This window comes from Phyllobates terribilis, unplaced genomic scaffold, assembly GCF_046119375.1.
Source record: "Phyllobates terribilis strain yellow unplaced genomic scaffold, ASM4611937v1 Scaffold_1__5_contigs__length_1240528914, whole genome shotgun sequence".
NCBI lineage: Eukaryota > Metazoa > Chordata > Amphibia > Anura > Dendrobatidae > Phyllobates > Phyllobates terribilis.
This window is the reverse complement of record NW_027362761.1, coordinates 498,968,922-498,990,561: the sequence shown is the minus strand read 5'-3', so window position 1 is coordinate 498,990,561 and position 21,640 is coordinate 498,968,922. Positions and strand designations below refer to the sequence as shown.

The 21,640-nt window shown below is 43.4% G+C and overlaps 1 protein-coding gene across 2 annotated transcripts in view; it reads right to left on the bottom strand.

The window, feature by feature from the left end:
* Positions 1-6,638: 6,638 nt before the first annotated feature.
* Positions 6,639-21,640, bottom strand: part of CMYA5 (cardiomyopathy associated 5) — a 111,127-nt gene continuing 96,125 nt past the window's right edge. For both annotated transcript variants that reach the window (XM_073680190.1, XM_073680191.1), the window contains 3 exons: positions 14,611-14,710; positions 13,529-13,705; positions 6,639-11,686 (listed from right to left, as the gene is read on the bottom strand). In XM_073680190.1, the coding sequence (XP_073536291.1) occupies positions 11,434-11,686; positions 13,529-13,705; positions 14,611-14,710 (530 nt within the window). In that variant the 3' untranslated portion in view covers positions 6,639-11,433. The remainder of the gene's footprint in view (positions 11,687-13,528; positions 13,706-14,610; positions 14,711-21,640) is intronic.

Sequence of the window (21,640 nt, the reverse complement as noted above, 5' to 3'; positions counted from 1 at the left end):
TCTTTAGTCCTATAGGCAATGAATGCATCTCATGAGCAATTCCCCTCCATTCTGTATGGGGCTGCAGAGTCTTGTTCTAGGGGTTCCAGAGACCCACTCTTGGGATCTCTGGGCGTCCAAGCAATAGGACATCCAGTGATCAACAAGTTATTCCTTATCCTATAAATAGAGGATAACTTAATTTTCTGGCATTAATTCCCTAATCACCCCCAAACCCAGAATACAATAATATTTCCCACACAGTGAACTTCTATTTTATAATATTTACATTTCCCCAAAATCAATCACCATACCCCCATTCCAAAAGATCCAGAGTGCTGCTGCTCCACATTAAATACTTACCCAGTTGAGTGCTGTCACCAGTGTGACACAATACACACATCAGTGGCACACTGACAGCAGCACTCAACAAGCTGAGTACTATTGTACGAATATCAATCTCTCTTACCTGTTGTCACAGCCAGCCATGCACAATGGCAAATACTAGCCCAGAAGTGTTACACTCAAGCAGGTAGCATAAAGAGGCCTGCTGCTACATTTACAAGTCTAAATAATCCTATTTTACGGTACATTACTCTTTTCAACACCCTGTATATACAGCCCCATCCTGAAGCGTATCATTCCTCTCAGACCCTCTACATACAGACCCCTCCGGCAGAGCATAAGTCATCTCAGCCCTCTCCATTTACAACCACATAACTTCTCTCAGTTCCTCTCTATATACAGTACAGACCAAAAGTTTGGACACACCTTCTCATTTAAAGATTTTTCTGTATTTTCATGACTATGAAAATTGTACATTCACACTGAAGGCATCAAAACTATGAATTAACACATGTGGAATTATATACTTAACAAAAAAGTGTGAAACAACTGAAAATATGTCATATTCTGGGTTCTTAAAAGTAGCCACCTTTTTCTTTTTATGACTGCTTTGCACACTCTTGGCATTCTCTTGATGAGCTTCTAGAGGTAGTCACCGGAAATGGTCTTCCAACAATCTTGAAGGAGTTCCCAGAGATGCTTAGCACTTGTTGGCCCTTTTGCCTTCACTATGCGGTCCAGCTCACCCCAAACCATCTCGATTGGGTTCAGGTCTGGTGACTGTGGAAGCCAGGTCATCTGGCGTAGCACCCCATCACTCTCCTTGTTGGTCAAATAGCCCTTACACAGCCTGGAGGTGTGTTTGGGGTCATTGTTATGTTGAAAAATAAATGATGGTCCAACTAAACGCAAACCGGATGGAATAGCATGCCGCTGCAAGATGTTGTGGTAGCCATGCTGGTTCAGTATGCCTTCAATTTTGAATAAATCCCCAAAAGTGTCACCAGCAAAGCACCCCCACACCATCACACCTCCTCCTCCATGCTTCACGGTGGGAACCAGGCATGTAGAGTCCATCCGTTCACCTTTTCTGCTTCGCACAAAAACACGGTGGTTGTAACCAAAGATCTCAAATTTGGACACATCAGACCAAAGCACAGATTTCCACTGGTCTAATGTCCATTCCTTGTGTCCTTTAGCCCAAACAAGTCTCTTCTGCTTGTTGCCTGTCCTTAGCAGTGGTTTCCTAGCAGCTATTTTACCATGAAGGCCTGCTGCACAAAGTCTCCTCTTAACAGTTGTTGTAGAGATGTGTCTGCTGCTAGAACTCTGTGTGGCATTGACTTGGTCTCTAATCTGAGCTGCTGTTAACCTGCGATTTCTGAGGCTGGTGACTCGAATAAACTTATCCTCAGAAGCAGAGGTGACTCTTGGTCTTCCTTTCCTGAGGCGGTCCTCATGTGAGCCAGTTTCTTTGTAGCGCTTGATGGTTTTTGCAACTGCACTTGGGGACACTTTCAAAGTTTTCCCAATTTTTCACACTGACTGACCTTCATTTCTTAAAGTAATGATGGCCACTCGTTTTTCTTTACTTAGCTGCTTTTTTCTTGCCATAATACAAATTCTAACAGTCTATTCAGTAGGACTATCAGCTGTGTATCCACCAGACTTCTGCACAACACAACTGACGGTCCCAACCCCATTTATAAGGCAAGAAATCCCACTTATTGAACCTGACAGGGCACACCTGTGAAGTGAAAACCATTTCCGGTGACTACCTCTTGAAGCTCATCAAGAGAATGCCAAGAGTGTGCAAAGCAGTCATCAAAGCAAAAGGTGGCTACTTTGAAGAACCTAGAATATAAGACATATTTTCAGTTGTTTCACACTTTTTTGCTAAGTATATAATTCCACATATGTAAATTCATAGCTTTGATGTCTTCAGTGTGAATGTACAATTTTCATAGTCCTGAAAATACAGAAAAATCTTTAAATGAGAAGGTGTGTCCAAACTTTTGGTCTGTACTGTAGCTCCTTGTACAGCATATCACTCCTTTCAGCCCCTCTATACACAGCAACCTACTGCAGAACATCATTGTTCTCAGTCTTCTTATGTACACTTTCATCCTGCATTACATTGTTCCTTTCAGACCCTATATACTGTATATAACTGCATCCTGCAGCACATCACTTCTCATCCACTCGGTATAGTCCCATCCATCAATACATCACTCCTCAGCCCCTCAATCACAGTCGCAACCTAAAGTACATCGGTCCACTATATATAACAGAATCCTACAATACATCACCCCTCTCAACCCCTCTGTATTCAGCCCCCCTTGTAGAACATCATTCCTCTCAGCCCCTATATACACAGCTCCATCCTGCAGTGAAGTTCTGCTCTCAGCCCCTCTACATACAGCCCCATCCTGCAATATATCACTTCTCCCAGCCCCTCTATATACAGCCCCCTCTTGCATTATATACCTCCTCTCTACTGTATACATCCCCATCCTGCAGAACATCACTCTTTTCAGCCCCTCTATATAAACACCCATGTTGCAGCACATTGCTCTTCAACCCCTCTATATACAGACCCATCCTGCAGTACATCACACCTCTTAGCCCCTCTATAGACAATCTCATCCTGTAGTATATCACTCTTGTATATACAGCCTCCTCTTGCAGTACATCACGCTTCAGCCCCTCTATATACAGCCCCTTGTATATACATGTCTATATGGCAGTGACACAGCACCTCAACCCCTCCAAAAACAGGTCCCTTCTGCACTACATCACTCCTTAGCCCTTATATATACAGCTCCATCCTGCAGTGCATCACTCTTTTCAGCCCCTCTATATAAACACCCATGTTGCAGCACATTGCTCTTCAACCCCTCTATATACAGACCCATCCTGCAGTACATCACACCTCTTAGCCCCTCTATAGACAATCTCATCCTGTAGTATATCACTCTTGTATATACAGCCTCCTCTTGCAGTACATCACGCTTCAGCCCCTCTATATACAGCCCCTTGTATATACATGTCTATATGGCAGTGACACAGCTCCTCAACCCCTCCAAAAACAGGTCCCTTCTGCACTACATCACTCCTTAGCCCTTATATATACAGCTCCATCCTGCAGTGCATCACTCCCCAGGCCTCTATTTATAGCCCCATCCTGCAGTTCATCGCTAATCAGCTCAAATAGATACAGCTCCATCAGTCCTCTCAGCAACGCTCCTCTCCGGCAGGTAGGAAAAGACACGTCTTCAGACACGCACAATGTGCTGCTGCATGGGCACATATGGATTCTGTTGTGGCCACAGATTTAAAGTTACATATGCCACTAAATCACACAGTGGCTGGGCAACCCTAAACAACTTCTAGCCTAGTAAATGTTTAGGGCCGCCTGGCTACCTGGTACCTTGCATTAAATCACCTGTAGTTGCACCACAATCTGTGAGATGTGCCGCACTTGTTAAACAATGTGAAGTGGCCGCACGTGATTTAAAGGTAAATGTTACTAAAGCACCCGGAGCAGGGCGACTGTAACCAGTTACTAGGATACTTTCCCATGGGGCATATGCCCCTCTGTCTACTGGCCCACCATACCCCTGTTTATTATGCTCTGGGATCTGGAGAGGCCTAAGAGCATAATAATGTTTCAATTCAGATCAAATACATTTGATAGATCGGTCGAATTCAATTTTGACAGATTTGCTCAACACAAGCTATAAATTAACTTGTCTCATGTCAGTATAGTGACCATCGAGCTGATCACAGTGACCTGACTGGTTGGGAGAGACACACGAACTGACAACTAGAATCTTTTTAAAAAGGTTTTCAAACAGCAAGTTTAAACAGCATTTATGAAGAGAAGATGTAGATTTATGTAGAGAAGGGGCACAGGCCACTGACAGGGCTTTGCCTTTCTTTCGCTTGTATTGCAGCAATAATATGTTTGTTGGAAATTAAGTGTTGCTAAAAACTTGGGGCCAGAAATTCGAGATTATCTCGGCAGTAGCACTTTCAGGTGGATAGGGCTCAGCTGTGATACCAAACACAGCCTATGGTCAAGAGAGGCGCTGTTTACAGAAAGGAAAAAAAAACATTTCATGTAATTCCATAGAACCCCTTTGTTTCTGTGAGACTTCATTATTCATCCATCTCAATATTTTTGAGTTTTCTCTCATCTTATTCTGCATCTGTTTTTGGCCAAAATCTCGAGTGGAAGCATAAAAAAAAATATAAAGTCAAAATCCCTGATTCATCAAGCAGTTTTCACTAAAATTCTGTTGAAATTGTAAGGAGATGGACATGCTGCCTACATATCCCTCTTGAAGAAAGAAGTTTATCGTTGTAAAAATGTTATGTGATGCAATGTGAACTGTGGATGTATAGTGTGACTTGTGATGTGCAATAAAGGTATTAGCAATGCTGACAGTGTGTGTAGTTTGACTGTGGGGACAGTTAGAGTTAATGTTTGGGATTTGCCCAGAGTAGGAGGGGTAGCGTTTCAGGGAAAGTGACAATTTCCTGTGGGGGATTCAGATAGAGCTTGGAGTGCATAGTGAAAGGACCTGAGGTCCATTGTGAGCAGTGCCGCATTCTGGGGTGTCCGTAGAGTGAGAAGACACAAAAGGAAAGAGATAGTGAGACCCGGAGCAGAAGTGACCAAGAGACAGAGAGACTTTCCGGAGACGGGTCTTAGAAGAGGACGCCAAGCAGAAAGGCCTAGAGTTTACAGCTCTCAAGGTAATAGTCCTAGACAGGACTGAGTATGAGAGATGAATAGATTGCCCAGAGTTCCAGCGTCTCAGGGAGCTTGAAGCTAAGTCCGGCCATACTGGCATTCTAAAAAGAGACAAGACGCAGAACCGCGGGGCGAGTAATGGACTCTTGCTAAGCAGAACTGTAAATTAAAGCTGGGTTGTGGAGAAGTAGTGAGAAACAGTGGAAAAAAAGAACCAGTAGAAAGAGTACAAAAGGAAAAGTGAAGATAGAGGACCAATGAGGAAGGAAGGAAGGAAACTGTGGAAAATGCTTCGAGTTGCAAAGGAAACGTTGCAAAGGAAACGTTCATAAGACTGTGTACTCGCTATCTCTTGTAAATATTCCCTAAAAAAAGTTTATTTTTGAAAGGTGGCCTCCCTCATTGAACTGTAAAACATCTGGTCCTGACAAACCAGCAACATTGGTTACATGCGGCCTGCACAGGCGTAGCGCCATCAGAGCACAAGTCCACACACCCCGCAAAGGAACCCCACTTTCATGTAACATGCTGGAGTGCCTCAGACATGTGCCACACCCATGGCTATGGCCCTGTACCACGTTACGAAATGTTGCAAAATCTTAGCATAACTCATAGTTGTACCATTTTTTTCTTTTTTACTTTTGCTGTTTTTACATCCCCTCTGCCAACTTTTTGAAAAGTGTGTGAAACTTAGCAGCATGGTCAAGCAAGATTGACATGACAAAAATGTCATAATTAATGAAAAAAATATACTCCTGAATTACATTGCTTGCAGCAGTGCATGGCAGATGAAAGATGTGCCAAATTCTTTCAGGAGTGCACAAAAGTGGTTAGGGCTTAAAGATAGATATTTATAAAGGGCATTATGGGTATTGGACCACGTCTTTAATACTCTTATGAGATAATCTTCTGTGACAAGTTTCCAAGATCGTACGTTATATAAATTAAACTTTGCTACATCTATATAAAAAATAATGATCGAATACACAAGAGTGAATGAGGTCTAAATATAGGCAGCAGTCCTATGTAAATTCACATGATGTAATTTTACAATGATTTGTATCATCTAACAAACCAGAAGTGACCTGATTACACAATGTAGACATGTAAATGGCACCGATAAGAAGGATAGAAAATTTGGACATGAAATTCCACCTAACTGCATTCTTAGGACTACTAAATAGGATAGTGCCGGAGTCAGGAGTTCAGCTATGAGGCAATGGATAGTGACAGCTGATATCACAGGACACAAATAGCATCCACAGATGTTTGCTCAGGAAGACGTGGCTGTAAGGCCCTAACACACGACTAAAATATGTCGTACTTATTGCACTCTATATCTCCATAGCACTGCCAGGTTGGCATTTTTATAACTTTTCTTGTTGGTTTGCTGGCCAGAATGAAGCTTGTAGGATATAGTATTTAGAAATTCTCTGTATTTTTGTTATAATGAAAGAAGACTGTCCTCGTACTTATAGAATTTGGCAGACATATCCAATTTGGAGATTCCAATTCCATGTCTAATATCAAACAATTAACACCAGAACACGTCCCATTCACTTAAGATATCCTTTATTTATCCATTCATTCAGATGCTACTCTGCTGTCATGACAGTGCATTGGTTATGCAGAGTTTTTAATTATGGCCATGGTAGTGCTATGTTTTATCTGTGACACTGGCAACCAAAAGATCTTATGTGGATGATATTGACTTAGTCATCAGTTTCTCTCCAATTTTCTGTAGTAAAAGTCAGTCCGAAATGAAAGAAACCTCAAGTAGGTGTGAACAAGCCATAAGATGGAAGAATGTAGAATATCTAAAGGGGTACTTATAATTTTCAGGTTACAATAGTCATAAAACTTTCCAATATTTGTTGTAGGTGCAACATATTGTACATGACTATGGAATAGCTCCACTTTGGACAACTACTGGGGGATTTCTATACTGAAATGCATTTATTTTTGCTCACATTTTTGAAATTGGGTTTATTGGTTTGTTTTCTGCAGCTGCTGTGTACCACAATACATTGCAAGCTGCAGAATGCTGTTCACTTGCACAACTGTCAGACTAGTTGTCTGATGACTCTGTCTCTAGCTCCTTTCTCTTCTGCTGAATGTTTTTCTAAGCTGATTTATGATCAAGCTGAAGCTTTATGTAAGGCAGATTCTCCTTTAATTATTTCAAATAGCTAAAATTACTGTAAGTGTCTATGTAATAAAGGCTGGGACAGAGTTATACTTTTCCATTAAATATATTTTTAAAGTATTTTAAAAATATATATTTTCCTTCTTTATGTGATTTATCTTTTGAACTGTTTCTGTCCCCTGCTAAGAAATGTTGTACAATATATAAAGAATATCAGGTTTGGTTTTCTAATGCAAAATAATGTACATTAAATATTTTTATACTTTGAACTGATTGATACCGATGGCTCATATTCACAACCGCCCCAGGACAAAATAGGATCCATTTATAAAATATGTTTATATGTCAGCCTCAACTAATGAATATCCATGCTTGAACACCATCTCGTTCTTAATCTAAATAGTTCAAAAACTAGAGGTTGGAGCTTTGTTTTGCTGATGCAGAGCTCCAAATCTTTTGCAAAGACATGCAGTGAGATGCCATCACCGCTACTGCATATTGTTTATACATTAAAAACATAGAATGGTATAAAAGAATAAAATAAGTATTAACTTAAAGGGAATCTGTCCATGTTGTACATGCAGGCCGAGCTGAGCACAGTATAGAGAAGCTGAGCAGAGTGATATATAGGTTTGATTTAAAAGATCAGAATAACTTGTATTTTATTCATTGAAAACCCTGGTGTTTGTATTCGTAAGAGTCCAGTGGGTGGTCCTATTTAGTAACTCGGACCGCCCACTGGACTCATGCATACAAACACCAAGGATTTCAATGAATAAACTGCAAGTTTTACTGAAAATGTTCCCATAAAAATGTACATCAATCTGATCAGTTCCTCCTGCTCTATAACATTCTGCCTACAGATCCGATACCATTTTCAACATGACAGGTTCTCTTCAAGTGATCCACTTCAGCTCTGGTTCTGACCCTTCCCTGATCCCCTCTGTACTTCATGCTGCATCTGGAAAGACATGTGACTGTAGCAGCCAATCACTGGCCATAGTAGTGACCAACATGTTACCACTGCTACCAGTGATTTTCTGCATCTAGTGACTGTCTGCTGCAGTCACATTTCTGTCCATATGAAGCAGGAGCTAGAGTACCTGGGAAGTAGTTGAAAGATTGTTGTGGGGGATTAATAAAGAAAGCACCACTTATTTTATTTTTTTTCACACCATTATGAGCATCTTTAAGTGGCTGGATAACCCTTTAAAGGGGTATTCCCACCTTAGACAATTTATGCCATTTATTAATGGATATGCAATAAATGCCTGATAGATGCAGGTCCATCTGGAAAGAAATTACGGCAAGCGTGAGCCGCTGTTTTTATGACTCTTAACAAAGTGAATAGAGAGAGCAGTGTGGCTATTGCTCCATTCATTTTTTTGCCTGGATATGATGACCACTTTTCCAGTGCATGGAGCATGTATCCTGGACATACAGTGGCTTGTGAAAGTATTCACCCCTCTGGCATTTTTTTTGTGTGTTTTGCTACCTCACACCCTGGAATTTCACAGGTTTTTTTAGGGTTTGCATCAGTTCATGTAAAGAATATGCCTACAACTGTGAACATTTTTTCTGAAGCAAATAGGACAAAATAACTGAAAACTTCAGTGTGCATAACTATTCACCCACCTAAAGTCAGTAATTTGTAGAGCCTTCTTGTGCGGCAATTAAAGTTGATGTCACTTTGGATACGTTTCTATGAGCTTTCCACATCTTGCCGCTGGGATTTTTGCCCATTCCTCAAGGCAAAACTACTCCAGCTCCTTCAAGTTAGATGATTTTCTCTGGTGAACAGCAATCTTCAAGTCTGACCACAGATTGTCAATTGGATTAAGGTCTGGGCTTTGACTAGTCCACTCCAAAACATTTACATGTTTCCCCTTAAACCACTTGAGTGTGGCTTTAGCAGTATGCCTTAGGTCATTATCTTGCTGGAAGGTGAACTTAAGTCCCAGGTTCAAATCACTGATAAACTGAAACAGGTTTTGCTCAAGAATATCCCTGTGTTTCACAGCATCCATCTTCCCCTTGACTCGGACTATTTTCCCTGAAAATCATCCCACAGCATGATGCTGCCACCAACATGTTTCACTGTGGGGATGGTCTTCTTGGGGTGATGAACTGTGTTGGTTAGGCGCCAGACATAGTGTTTACCTTGGTGGCCAAAAAGTTAAATTTTGGTCTCATCTGACCACACCACCTTCCTCCATACATTTGGGGAGTCTCTCACATGTCACTCAAAACGAGCCTTGCAGATTTTGTATGTAAGTAAAGGCCTTTTTCTGCCCACTTTTCCATAAAGGCCACCTCTATGGAGTGTATGGTTTATTGTGGTCGTATGGACAGATACTCCAGTCTCTGCTTGGGAACTCTGCTTCTCCACCTCTCTGTCTATACGACCACAATAAGCCGTATACTCCAGATACTCCAGTTTCAGCTTGGGAACTCTGCAGCTCCTTCAGGGCTATCTTTGGTCTGTGTGCTGACTCTCTGATTAATGCCCTCCTTGCCCAGGTTGAGAGTTTTGTTAGGCGGCCCTCTCTAGGCAGGTTTGTTGTGGTACAATGTGCTTTCCATTTGATGATAATGGATTTGATGGTGCTCCAGGGGATCATCAGAGATTGGAATATTTTTTATAACCCAACACTGACTTGTACTTCTCAACAATTTTGTTCTTGACTTGTTTGGAGGTCTCATTAGTCTTTATGTTGTTGTTTGGTTAGTGGTGCCTCTTGGTTAATGGTGTTGCAGCCTCTGTGGTCTTTCAGAAAAGGTGTGTATATACTGACCGACATGTGACACTTAGATTGCACACAAGGGGACTTCCTTTCAGTAAGCATGTGAAATTGCTTGCATCACAAATTTTTAGGGGCTTCATAGCAAAAAGGGTGAATACATATGCATGTGCCAATTTTTAGTTATTTGCTCCCATAAATCTAGTTTATGCCTATATTTTTCTCACTTCACTTCATCAACTAAAACTATTCAGTAGTGATGCGTAACACACAAATCAGATTGCAAAAATATTTAAACACAGGTAGTAATGTAACAAAATAGGTAAAAAGCCTAATACTTTCACAAGCCACTGTAGATGTGGGCCCCAGTGGTGGCAAATCCTATGTGAATAATCCACAGCATATTTAAGGTGGGAATACCCATTTAAACCTAATTATTAATATGTATACAGTTTGCTTCAAAACTCATTGCAGGGATTTGGAAAACAAAACTCAAGACAACATGGTTTATGAGCTGAACTTTTCCTTTTGAATGGGTGTTCCATCCTATCTTCTGTCAAAATGTGCACTTTTGTACTCTGTTTCTCCTCTGGTTGCTAGACTATGTCCAGGAGAAGTGGAGTGGGGTGGCAGGTTGCGCTTGTGTCTTACTGGTCCAATGAAGTCTAGAACACTGAAGATATGAGAAAAAAAGTTGAGCACTGCACCCGGTTATATTCATTAGTGTCATGGACTTTAAAGGGTGGTAGGGCGCATACGTGACCTGCCATTCCATTTCATTTCTCACAGTCGTGATCTTCCAACCAGGGGGAGACATAGGACACAAGTCCCCTATTCTGGTGACCGGTGGTGCTTTTAGTGGTGGGACTCACAAGTATCTAACAGTTATCACCTCTTCACTGAATAGGTGATGACGTACATTGGCTAAAATACAACAAAAAGCTTTCCCTATTATTAAGAAAGTACTTTTTTCTTTTAGTCAAGTTTGTTTATAAATTTTAGCTTAATCAGAATTCCTGTACAGTTTAGTTTAACCTTGCAAAGTGTTAATGATTTTCTCTGTAGGATAACAGGAGATATTGACATTAAGACATCTAATTACATGTATCTACTCTCTTCAAAGAGTTTTGCTGAGGCTTTATTGATCTGAACAACTCACATTTCTCTAGACAGGGATCAGAAATCCTACCCACTCTTACCGATCCTATCACCATTATTGATAATGTCCAACTTGTCCTACATAAATCTGGAGAAAAAAAAATTTGAGAAAACCAATCCAAAATAAAAACAACCCCCCTGAAAAACCATGTTTGCAGAAAAATTAGGTTTGTGCTATGTCTAATATTAACAGTATTTGTAATTCTCCCCAAGATCCCCTCACACAGTGCATCTGCTATCAAGCAGGGGCTAGTAAACACGACTTATGGCTTTTCAGCATTTGGATCACCTTTGGGGATTGGGCGCTAGCTCTGTTTGGTAAACTGAGGCAGTTCAATTCCGGTATGAAGGTGAATCTCTCCAGGGGCTTCCAGGGCAAACGTTGGGTGAGCCGCCTCTGTAAACGTGTGTCTAAAGGTGAACAGCAACTGTCCCTTCTGGACATTGTAGAAAGACAGTCTCCCCTTCCTGTAGTCTAGGAGAATCCCCACCCGGACTGGAGGCTCCGTTAAATGAACTTCACTCCATATTTCATTGTGGAGGAATCTATAAGAAAAGCTGAAAAAGGAAAAATATATATGGTTATAGATAGCAGTGGATAAGTAGAGTATGTCCTACCCAGGTGATATCACAAAATAATCATCTGAGAACATCCTCCATGGACTTTCCAATAGTCTATTATCTGTATGTAGAGCACAGGGGCCACCATGACTTATGGGATCATATAAATATGTCACGTGACTATATGAACATATGAACATGAATTACTGGAAACCCTTTTAAAATGTGCAGCAAACAATCAAATTTGCCTGGAAAACATTACAACAATAATCCATTGTGTTTACTGCAGAATTTCAAAAACCCTGTGTAAGCTGCTATTTACTATAGATAATGTAGATTCTTGTCAATCAGTCATCTCTGCTACTCTCTGTAGTGACGTGAAGAAGGAAAAATGAGGATATTCCACGATACTGATGGATGATGAGGCAAATCCAGGTACACGCAGGATAGGTATACTTTTTTTTTTATTGTTGACGCGTTTCGAAGTAATCTACTTCTTCCTTAGGTTACTTTGAAACGCATCGACAATAAAATAACATATACCTATCTTGTGTGTACCTGGATTTGCCTTAGCATCCATCAGCAAAGTGGGATATCCACATTTTTCCTTCTTCACGTTTGTGTCTGGTTATAAAACCCATGGACCTGCAGCAGCTGGATTAGATGCTCTCTTATTGTTGCATGATCACAGCTTAACCAGGTTAGCATAAGTTTTATTCGTTTTAAAATATTAACTGGATAAAACCCTATTGCGCATCTTTTTGCTTCCTAGCATTTTATATACCGCCCTGTAGAGGGTAGACATGCTGCTGCATCGGGCACATATTCATTTTCTCCTCTTTTACTATTTGCTAGACTTTTTTTAAAAGTTTGACTGTAGAAAAGGATTTAAAAAAGGTTAGAAAGATAAATAGTCTCCAAACTCTGGAAAGTTTTGTAACTTTCCGGGTAAAAAAAATAATAATAATGACACCCAGCCTGCAGCTTTTGCAATAAAAGATGACTGCAATAACAACAGTTTAACTCCCATAATGCTGCAACAATAGTAACCGCAGCATCTAAACTATTGTACAGAATGTAATGGTCCTCAATCACCCCATTGCCCTCCTTCCAAGCTCTATTAAGTGGTGGGAATGTCTACAGATGAGCAGCAACTGTCGCTTCTGGACATTGTTGAAAGACCTTCACCTCGTTTCTGTGGTCTATGAGAATCCCCACCCAGACATGTTGTATTCCTATGGCAGGAGAGGAGAACAGTGACAATAGGAGACAAAAGAACATAATAGAATGCAGACAATAGGGAACTGTTGTGCTGTATTGTACCAGGGATCTGACGATCACAGGGTTAAAGCCTCTAGTGACACAAAATATAAGTTACAAACTGTAAAATATTTATTAAAAATACAAAAAAAAAGTTTAAATCACCTTGACTTAAAAATCACCCCTTTTTTCCCCATTTGATAAATCAAAAAATGTAAAAAATGAGCATGATTGGTATTGTCACATCAAAGTTCAAACTATTACGTTATTATTACTTTATTATGTTATTTATACTGCATGGTGGCCACGGTAAAAATGAATAAAGAAATAAAATATGAAAAATTGCTGTCTTTTTGGACACCTCGTCTCACCAGAATTATAAAGGAAACCATGATGCAAAATAAGGATTCTAAATAATACATGCACATACGCACCAGAATACTTTTTGTAAACTGTAAAATGACGATAATTACAATCACAATAACCTGAGAAAGCTTTTCTCGCTTTATAAAAAGAAATAAAGTCATGTGCAATGTTGAATTTCTCCATATCTTGTGCCACGAAGTAGAAGAAGATTACCTTGTGCTGGAACTGGAGCACTGCATACACCAAGATGTACTATCCTCTGTTGTGGCAGATTCTTCTGGAGAAGGATGAAATGTTGCACCGACGCTATACGAGCTGCATTCTGTAACCATCATCTCCCAGTAGTGCTGTCCTTTCGCCGGCAGGAGCTCTCCCAGGACTAAAGGAATTCTACAGAAATAAAAAAAAAGGAACAAAGCACCAGTCGTAGTAACCAGTCTAAATATTGGGAGACATCTAGCAGAGCCTGAAATAATTTTAATATTTAAAGATCCCTCTTTCACAGAAGATGGCACCAGTATCGTACATCACAGTAGTTCAAGATTCAGCTTTGGGATCCAGGAGCTTCAAGTGGTGATATTTATAATGGCTAATCACTATTTCATGATGAAGAATGTAGTGCTGCATGGTATCTAACAGGCTTACGTCCAAGGGGTAATGTTTCTCCTTGTGGAGAGTGACATGCCTGACATCCTCTGGAAAATTAAACATGCAAATTGCCTCTTCAGAGAGGAAGATGACTTAAACTCTAGTGCAGCCTAATGGAATTAGTAATCCTAAAAGTCAATATTAACCCATTAACGAGCCTTGTCATATGACTTAGTTTAAAAGCCAAACCAGAATCTCAATTTGAAGACAAGTGTTTCAGGGTGTTGCCCCTCCTCAGTGCAAAGCATGAGATCTGATTTGGCTGTATGAGAGGCCTGTGACTAGGATGTAAGGGGTAATGTTTCTCCTTGTAGAGAGTAACATGCCTGATATACGAATGTAAGGAGACTTATAGGCCATGCAATGGTCCTCTGGTAAATTTAATGTGCAAACAGGCTTAGGTCCAAAAGCATACCTCCTATTCAGATTGTTAATGCAAGTACTATGGTGTCCACATAATGGGAAAAGGATGGCTAAGAGATATATAAATTTAGGGGAATGACGCCAAGTGCTAAGCACAACTTTGCAAAACCTGTGTTACATTACATACACATTAACTTTGGTTTTACAAATAATTAAAAAACATTTAAAACAATAATAATAATTTTATGTATTTAGAAATATAAAATGTGTAAGTGGATACACACCCAACAATCACGCTCTGCTCGGCTATACTGATCACAGTCCCATCTGGGGACAGCTCCACGGCCGGGTGAGCTGTATCTCTTAGTAAGTGAAATCTGGTACCTGCAAAAATGGATAACACAAAGGTTTTGGAAATTTTTCTTTTTTTCTTTTTGAAGCTGTCTTTAAATCAGAAAATAAGCTTATGCTACTGAGGATCAATGACATTTAGTTCAATCTTATATAACCAGATCTTGAAGGGTGATGTATGAAATAAAATACATAGTTTCTCAGAAAATGAGCCCCCTTTGTTCATAGGCTGTTACTGGAATTGTAGCTCAACTCAAGTCATCTAAGTTGCAAAGCCCAATGGAGACGAGCGGCGCTGCTGTTTAATATCTGAAAATAGACCTTTTTGGTCTAACCTAATATAACCATTTTAACAAAAAAATTTTTAGAAGAGACAACCAAGATTTGTGATGAATAATAAAATATGTTGTGCTCTTAATAATCGGTCTGATTTTTCTTGTAACCATCATTCAGTAATAGTCTGTTTTCCCACCATGAGCTTTTAGTGAGTTTTTGACGTTGCAGCTTTTCTGCACCATTTCTGCACATAACGTGTAAGTTTGGTTACTTGTGTTTTTTCATTGCGCTTTTGTGAGCATTTTTACATGCATTGCATCACGTTTTTGATGCTGCAGTTTTTGTCTCTTGTTGGTCCGTCATGTTTTAAATAAAGCTGCTTTGTTTTTAATACTTCCTGGTATTTGTTTTTGACAAAACTTTATTAATACAGTCATATGGGGATTAAATGTGTTTTTAATGTGTTTCCACTGCAGAAACGCACTAAAAATGTACCTGCATTTTCTATGTGCAAATTACAAGCACTTTTTATGCGTTTACTCTGCAGAAATGCACTAAAACCGCAGTGTGTTTTTTACTTCTGGATTTTCCCACATTTAGTGTAAGTCTATGGGGAAAATCTGCAACAAGGCCCGGGCCTTGTTGTTAGTTTTGGGGGGATGTCGCGGTGGCCGGCTCCCGGGCCCGTACCCTGGGGTCACTCTTAAAAAGCAAGGAATTGGGGGAAAAAGGTGTAGGAGAAAGGGGAAATTGTTCGTGATGCCACCCGTGGTGTCTGGTGAGGATCACCAGCACTGCTACAGTCCTCTGAGGCCGGTGGTCAGGCAGCTTAGTTGGTGTGGCTCCCAGGTGAAGCGGGGCCTCAGGGCAGCGTAGGAGAAGGGATGCAGGACAGAGGGGACCCAGCCAGGTCAGAAGAAGAAGAATAGGCACACTCACAACAGTTCACTTCAGTACCTTTACTGGTGGTGTTTCAGGCACGATCCAGGGCACTGTAGGGTGAAGGGTGCATATCAGGACTCTCCCCAGTGAGCGGGTGTGGGGCCTCCTGTTTCTTGCCTTTTCCTGATAAGTTTATGACCTGCCTGGAGCTAGGCCTAACTTGGTCTCTGTCTTGCACCGGCTGACCTGGTGGTAAGGCCTTCTGTTGGAGATCACACTCCCCGGTCTCTTGGGCCTTCGTGACGCCTGACCCTGGTATAACAGTCAGCTTTTGGTGTTCCTGGGACATATAGTTCGCCAGGGGTTCCGGTTGTTTTCTGCTGGGCCTTAGGGATCCCTGCTGACGCGGACCCGGTGTCCGGTAAATGGCTGTGGGGTGAGCTGGTTAAGCTCCTCTGCACCCTATGTAGCTTGCTTACTCCACTTGCCTTGGGCCGCACTCGGGGCCCTCGCTAGGCTTCACACGGGCAGTAGGCCTTGCTACTCTTCACCGCTCTTACGGCGTCAGCACGCCTTAGACTCACTAACCTGAGCTCCCTGAGTCTGGGCTGGACTGACTTTCTCACTGGCTGCAGCAGACTGGCTGCATACTCCAGGCTGTAGATTTCAGACTGAACTGCCTAGCTCCATCTTCCCTTTTTATATCCCTATCCGGGCTCCCTCTGGTGCTCTGAGGTGGAAGGTGGAGGTGTGAGTATGCTGTGAGGGCCTCTTGTGGAGGAATCCATCCATGCACCCCTCTAGGATCTGTGGCACCAATGCGCAGCAGGGCGCCACATTCCCCCCTAGCAAAGCTCAGTACTCCCGGACTGAAGTACTTTTTATAACAACAATAACTCTTCCCTTTATGGTAGGCACTTTGCTTAAACGTTGCATATAAAACATTATAAATAATAAATAGATATGTACAATTCAATAAGCAACCCCAGAATTCAAGTCTCTTCCGGTGAGGTTCCCCGACAGGATGTCCATCTCACAGGCTAGAGTACTTGGTAGCTTGAGGGACCTGTCGAAAGCAAACCCTCCACGTAGGCCCTGGGGTGGCTGCAGGGCATGGTGATCCTGAGTTGGACCTCTGCTTGTGCCACACCAGACAGGTTTTTCTTCTGAGGTCACCTAAAGGGGCACTCCAGGGAGTGCAATTATTTACAAAAAGCAGTTTTTGGGCTGCACATTGTCCTCAGTCACAAAGTTCTTGATGTACCCTGACGGGTAACTAGAAGCAACAAGGGAAAGTGTCCATTTCACTTAGATTGTCCATTACAAGGCAAAACACAAGTTAATAAATACATACATGAAAATACACAATATAATGCCCCAGGGGCAACTATTTACACTGTCAGAGTTTCCTTCTTTACTCTCTGTATCTGACAGGGGTCTGACCTCTTGTGCTACGTGTTGACCTACGTGGTACTGGGATGCGTGAGGCACTAGTATTTGCACTACCTCCCATTCTGTCAGTTTTAAGTGTTGGGGAACTGCAGGGTTGCCTTAACCTCTCTATGGGACTGGCAAGTATACCATTGGCTGGGCCTTCTTGCTCTGCTCCAACCGGGCATCCTTCTTCCGGGGATTCTTCTTGAGCAGGCTCTTCTGAAGCTCTTACAGGTTGCACTTGCTGTGGAGGGTCTTCTGGCTGTTGAAAGAAGTGGATCACAGGTATTATTACTGCTCATCCTAGTTGAGGCCAATCTGCCGGGAAATCTCCTAAGTCAGTATGGAGTACTGCTTCTTTAGGCTCCTCCGGTACGGTGAGAGGCACTTCTTCTTGGGGCTTTAGCAGGTCTGGATACAACTTCAGATGGTCTCTAGATACCGTTGCAGTCGTTATTCCTCCGTCTTTGCTAATCAATCAGGTCTTCTTGTTATCAAATCTTGAATTTAACACAGTGTAGGGTTCTCTCTCCCACTGGTCATCAAGTTTGTGGTTTCTCCTTTTCCTCTTTAACACCACTTCTCCTGGTGTGAAGGGTTCTGCGGGAGCACTTTTATTGTAGTGGGCTTCCTGCTTGTCCCTCACCCGAGTGAGACTGTCTTCGACACAGGCCTGAACTCTTCTGTACTGCTCCTGTCTGGTCGTGTCCCAGTCCTCAGTGGACATATCTGCTTCTGGTTCTACTACACCAAGCTCCAGGTCCATGGGCAACTTCCTGGGTCTTGCTCCCAAGAGATATGCTGGAGTACAATTGGTGGAACTCACAGGTATGTGGTTGTACAGATCTACCAGGTCAGGTAGTAGGTCTGGCCACTGATTTCTCTCCTCTAGTGGTAAGGTCTTCAGCAAGTCGATGACGATGTTATTCATCTTTTCACAGAGACCGTTGGTTTGGGGGTGGTACGGTGTAGTCCGGATCTTTTTACACCCGTACAGATGGCAGAACTCCTTGAACAGTTCGGCTTCAAAGGCTGGGCCTTGATCCGTCAGCACCTGCTCCGGGTATCCATGGAGCCTGCAGAAGTACGCCTGAAACGTCTTCGCCGCAGTTTCTTCCATCAGATCCTTGACGGGGGCGACCACCAGGAACCGGGAGTAGTGATCCACCATGGTCAGGGCATAAGAATATCCTGACCTGCTGGGTGACAGCTTGACATGATCCAGGGCCACGATCTCCAAGGGTCGAGTTGTCTTGATGGGTTGCAGGGGTGCCTTCTGGCTGCAGTAGTCTTTTCTTCTGAGGCTACAGGGTCCACAATTCCGGCACCACCTCTCAATGCAACTGCCGAGCCGAGCCATCCATCGTTGTTCCATGGCTCCTAGCTTGGCTGTCTCCAGATGAGTCAAAGGGTTGTTATCAGTGAAGGCAGTGAACTTACTGGAGGCTAGATAGTGTTTGAACCGCTCGGTGATGGCCCAGACCAGGGCCAGGAACTCCAACTTGAAGCTGCTATAGTTCTCTGGGTTCCTCTCGGTTGGGCGGAGCTTCCTGCTTGCATAGGCGATCACCTTCTCCTTGCCATTCTGCTTCTGACTCAGTACAGCTCCTAATCCTTCATTGCTGGCATCAGTGTACAGCAGGAACGGTTGGCTATAGTCAGGGTAGGCTAGGATCTCTTCGCCGGTCAGGATCCCCTTCATCACCTCAAAGCATTCAGCTTGCTTCCTACCCCATTGGAACGGGGGGTTTCTGCCTCTGGGGGACTGTCCTACCAGGAGATCTTGCAAAGGCGCCGCTTTCTTGGTATAGTCCTTCACAAACCTCCGGTAATACCCGACTAATCCCAGGAACTGACGTACCTCCTTGAGGCTCTTCGGCTCCTGACATTTCTGGATGGCAGTGACCTTTTCCGGGTCCGGTGCTACTCCCTCTGGACTAACGATGTGCCCCAGGTACTGTACCTTTCGCTTGAGCAGGTGGCACTTTGAGGGCTTCAGCTTCATCCCATACCGGGACAGCGACTCAAATACCTCCGCCAGGTGCTTCAAGTGGTCCTCATACGTTTTGGAGTACACTATCACGTCGTCCAGGTATAATAGTACAGTCTCGAAGTTGCGGTGTCCCAGGCAGCACTCCATCAATCTCTGGAACGTTCCGGGGGCGTTGCAGAGTCCAAACGGCATACTATTGAACTCGCAGAGTCCCATCGGGGTGGTGAAGGCTGTCTTCTCCCGATCCTCCTCAGCAAGAGCTACCTGCCAGTACCCACTAGTGAGGTCAAGGGTGGAGAAGTAATTTGCAGACTTCAAGGCAGCCAGGGATTCCTCTATACGTGGTAAAGGGTATGCATCTTTATGTGTAATGCGATTTACTTGTCTGTAATCTACACACATTCTCATGCTTCCGTCCTTTTTCCTGACTAGAACTAGGGGAGCTGCCCAGGGAATACAACTATCCCTTACTACCCCTGCCTTCTTCATGTCGTGCAACATCTCCTTCGCCTTCTGGTAGTGTGCTGGTGGTATAGGCCTGTAACGTTCTTTGATGGGTGGATGGTCACCTGTGGGGATATGGTGTTGTACCCCCTTAATCCTCCCAAAGTCAAGTGGGTACTTACTGAATACCTGCTCGTATTCCTGAACCACCCGGTGTATACCCTGCTTCTGATGGGCAGGAGTGGTGTCTGTCCCAACATGGAGCTGTTGACACCAATCCTCCACCTGGGTAGTCGGGTCATTATCCTCCACTTCATTTAGTGAGGTTAAGGACTCCACCGTATGTATGGAGTTGTTATTTACTGTGTACAGTTTGGCAACAGTGGCGTAGCGTGGTAATCTGACCTCGTCCTCCCTATAGTTCAGGAGGCGTACGGGCACCCTCCCATTGCGTACATCCACTACCCCTCTGGCAGTTAAGAGTGTAGGTCTATGCTCGGAGCTAAGGGGCTCTACTACTGCCTGGTAGCTTCGTTCTTTGAGACCTATTGCTGCTCTACACCAAATCAGCATTTCACTCATCGGGGGAATCACAATGGGTACCGGGTCTGTCACCCGTACGTTACTAATTTCACCGCCTGTTAGCTTTACCAGTTGCTGGTTCATAAGGGCTCGGATCTCTTTCTGGAGCGCCCTCCTCTGCCCTGGTCTGGCAGTGTCAGCTATCTGTTGGAGCAAGAACAACACTTCTCCCAAATAGTTACTAACAATATTAGTGCCAAGTACCATATACAAGTCTGTATCATCAGGATTAGTCTCTACTACAATTAGTCCCTGGTCCTTCAGTTCCACTCTTCCCACCTTCACTGCCACATCCTTAACCCAGACTAGGTTAAGGGGGAGGCCGTTTGAGGCATAGACGGAAAGATTTGGATCTGGTGGGTGAAGTTCGTCTATGGACCAGAACCTTTTGTAGAGGACATCAGGCACGATGGTTACCTGAGATCCTGTGTCCAGCAGAGCGGGTGTCGCGATGCCGTCCAGTACAAAGGACAGGAAAGGTCTTCCTCTCACGAACCTGCGGTACCAGTTTGATGGGCCTGGGAGCTCTACTCCTGGGTGTCGGCCCTCGGCCCCAGGGTTTGCTCGTTTAAAGGACAGCTCTGGATGGCGTGACCTGTCTTGTGGCAGCGGTGGCACACAGGGTCCCTCGGTGGGCGGCGTTGGTCGCTGCTCCTCCCAGGGGGTGGCGTTGTCCTCCTCCTCCTTCTCATCCAGGGGACATCATCAGGGCTGTCAGCTAGCAGGATCCTTCCTTCCTCCTCGGGCTCCGTTCGCAGCTGCAGGGCACTCAGTACAGTGGTCAGGGTTTTGCTCAACTGACGCACTTCGGAGCGCAAGCTGTCCAGCTCACTAGAACCTTGGCTTCAGTAGCCACCGGGGAAAAGGTGGACGCTGCAGGCACTGGGGTGGCCCCACCCTGGTAACATTGGATAGCAGTTGTTTCCAGGGGCTGCAGTCCTTTTATAGCCATCTCCTTAAGGGTGTCAAAGGTGGCATCTGGATGATCCAGGGACCACCAACGCACAGTCCTGCTCTTCTCTTGAGACCTCAGTCCCCGGATAAACTGTTCCTTCAGAATTTTATTTTCATTATTGATGCTGGTTGGACTAACCTGTTTCAGAGCTCGCAGGGCCCCTTGTAAACGCCAGGCATAGTCCCGAATACTGTCCTCCGGTTGCTGAGAGTAGTTGTAGAACCTCATCCGGAGGTCTGTCTCAGTACGATTCTCAAAGACAGTCTGTAACTTTTTAAAGATTGCGGACACTGACTCCTGGTCTGCGGCCGACCAGGTTTCTACTTCTCGCTCCAAAGCACTAGTCAATTGTCCCAATACAACAGCGGCTCTTTGCTTGCCTGTCATAGAGTACATG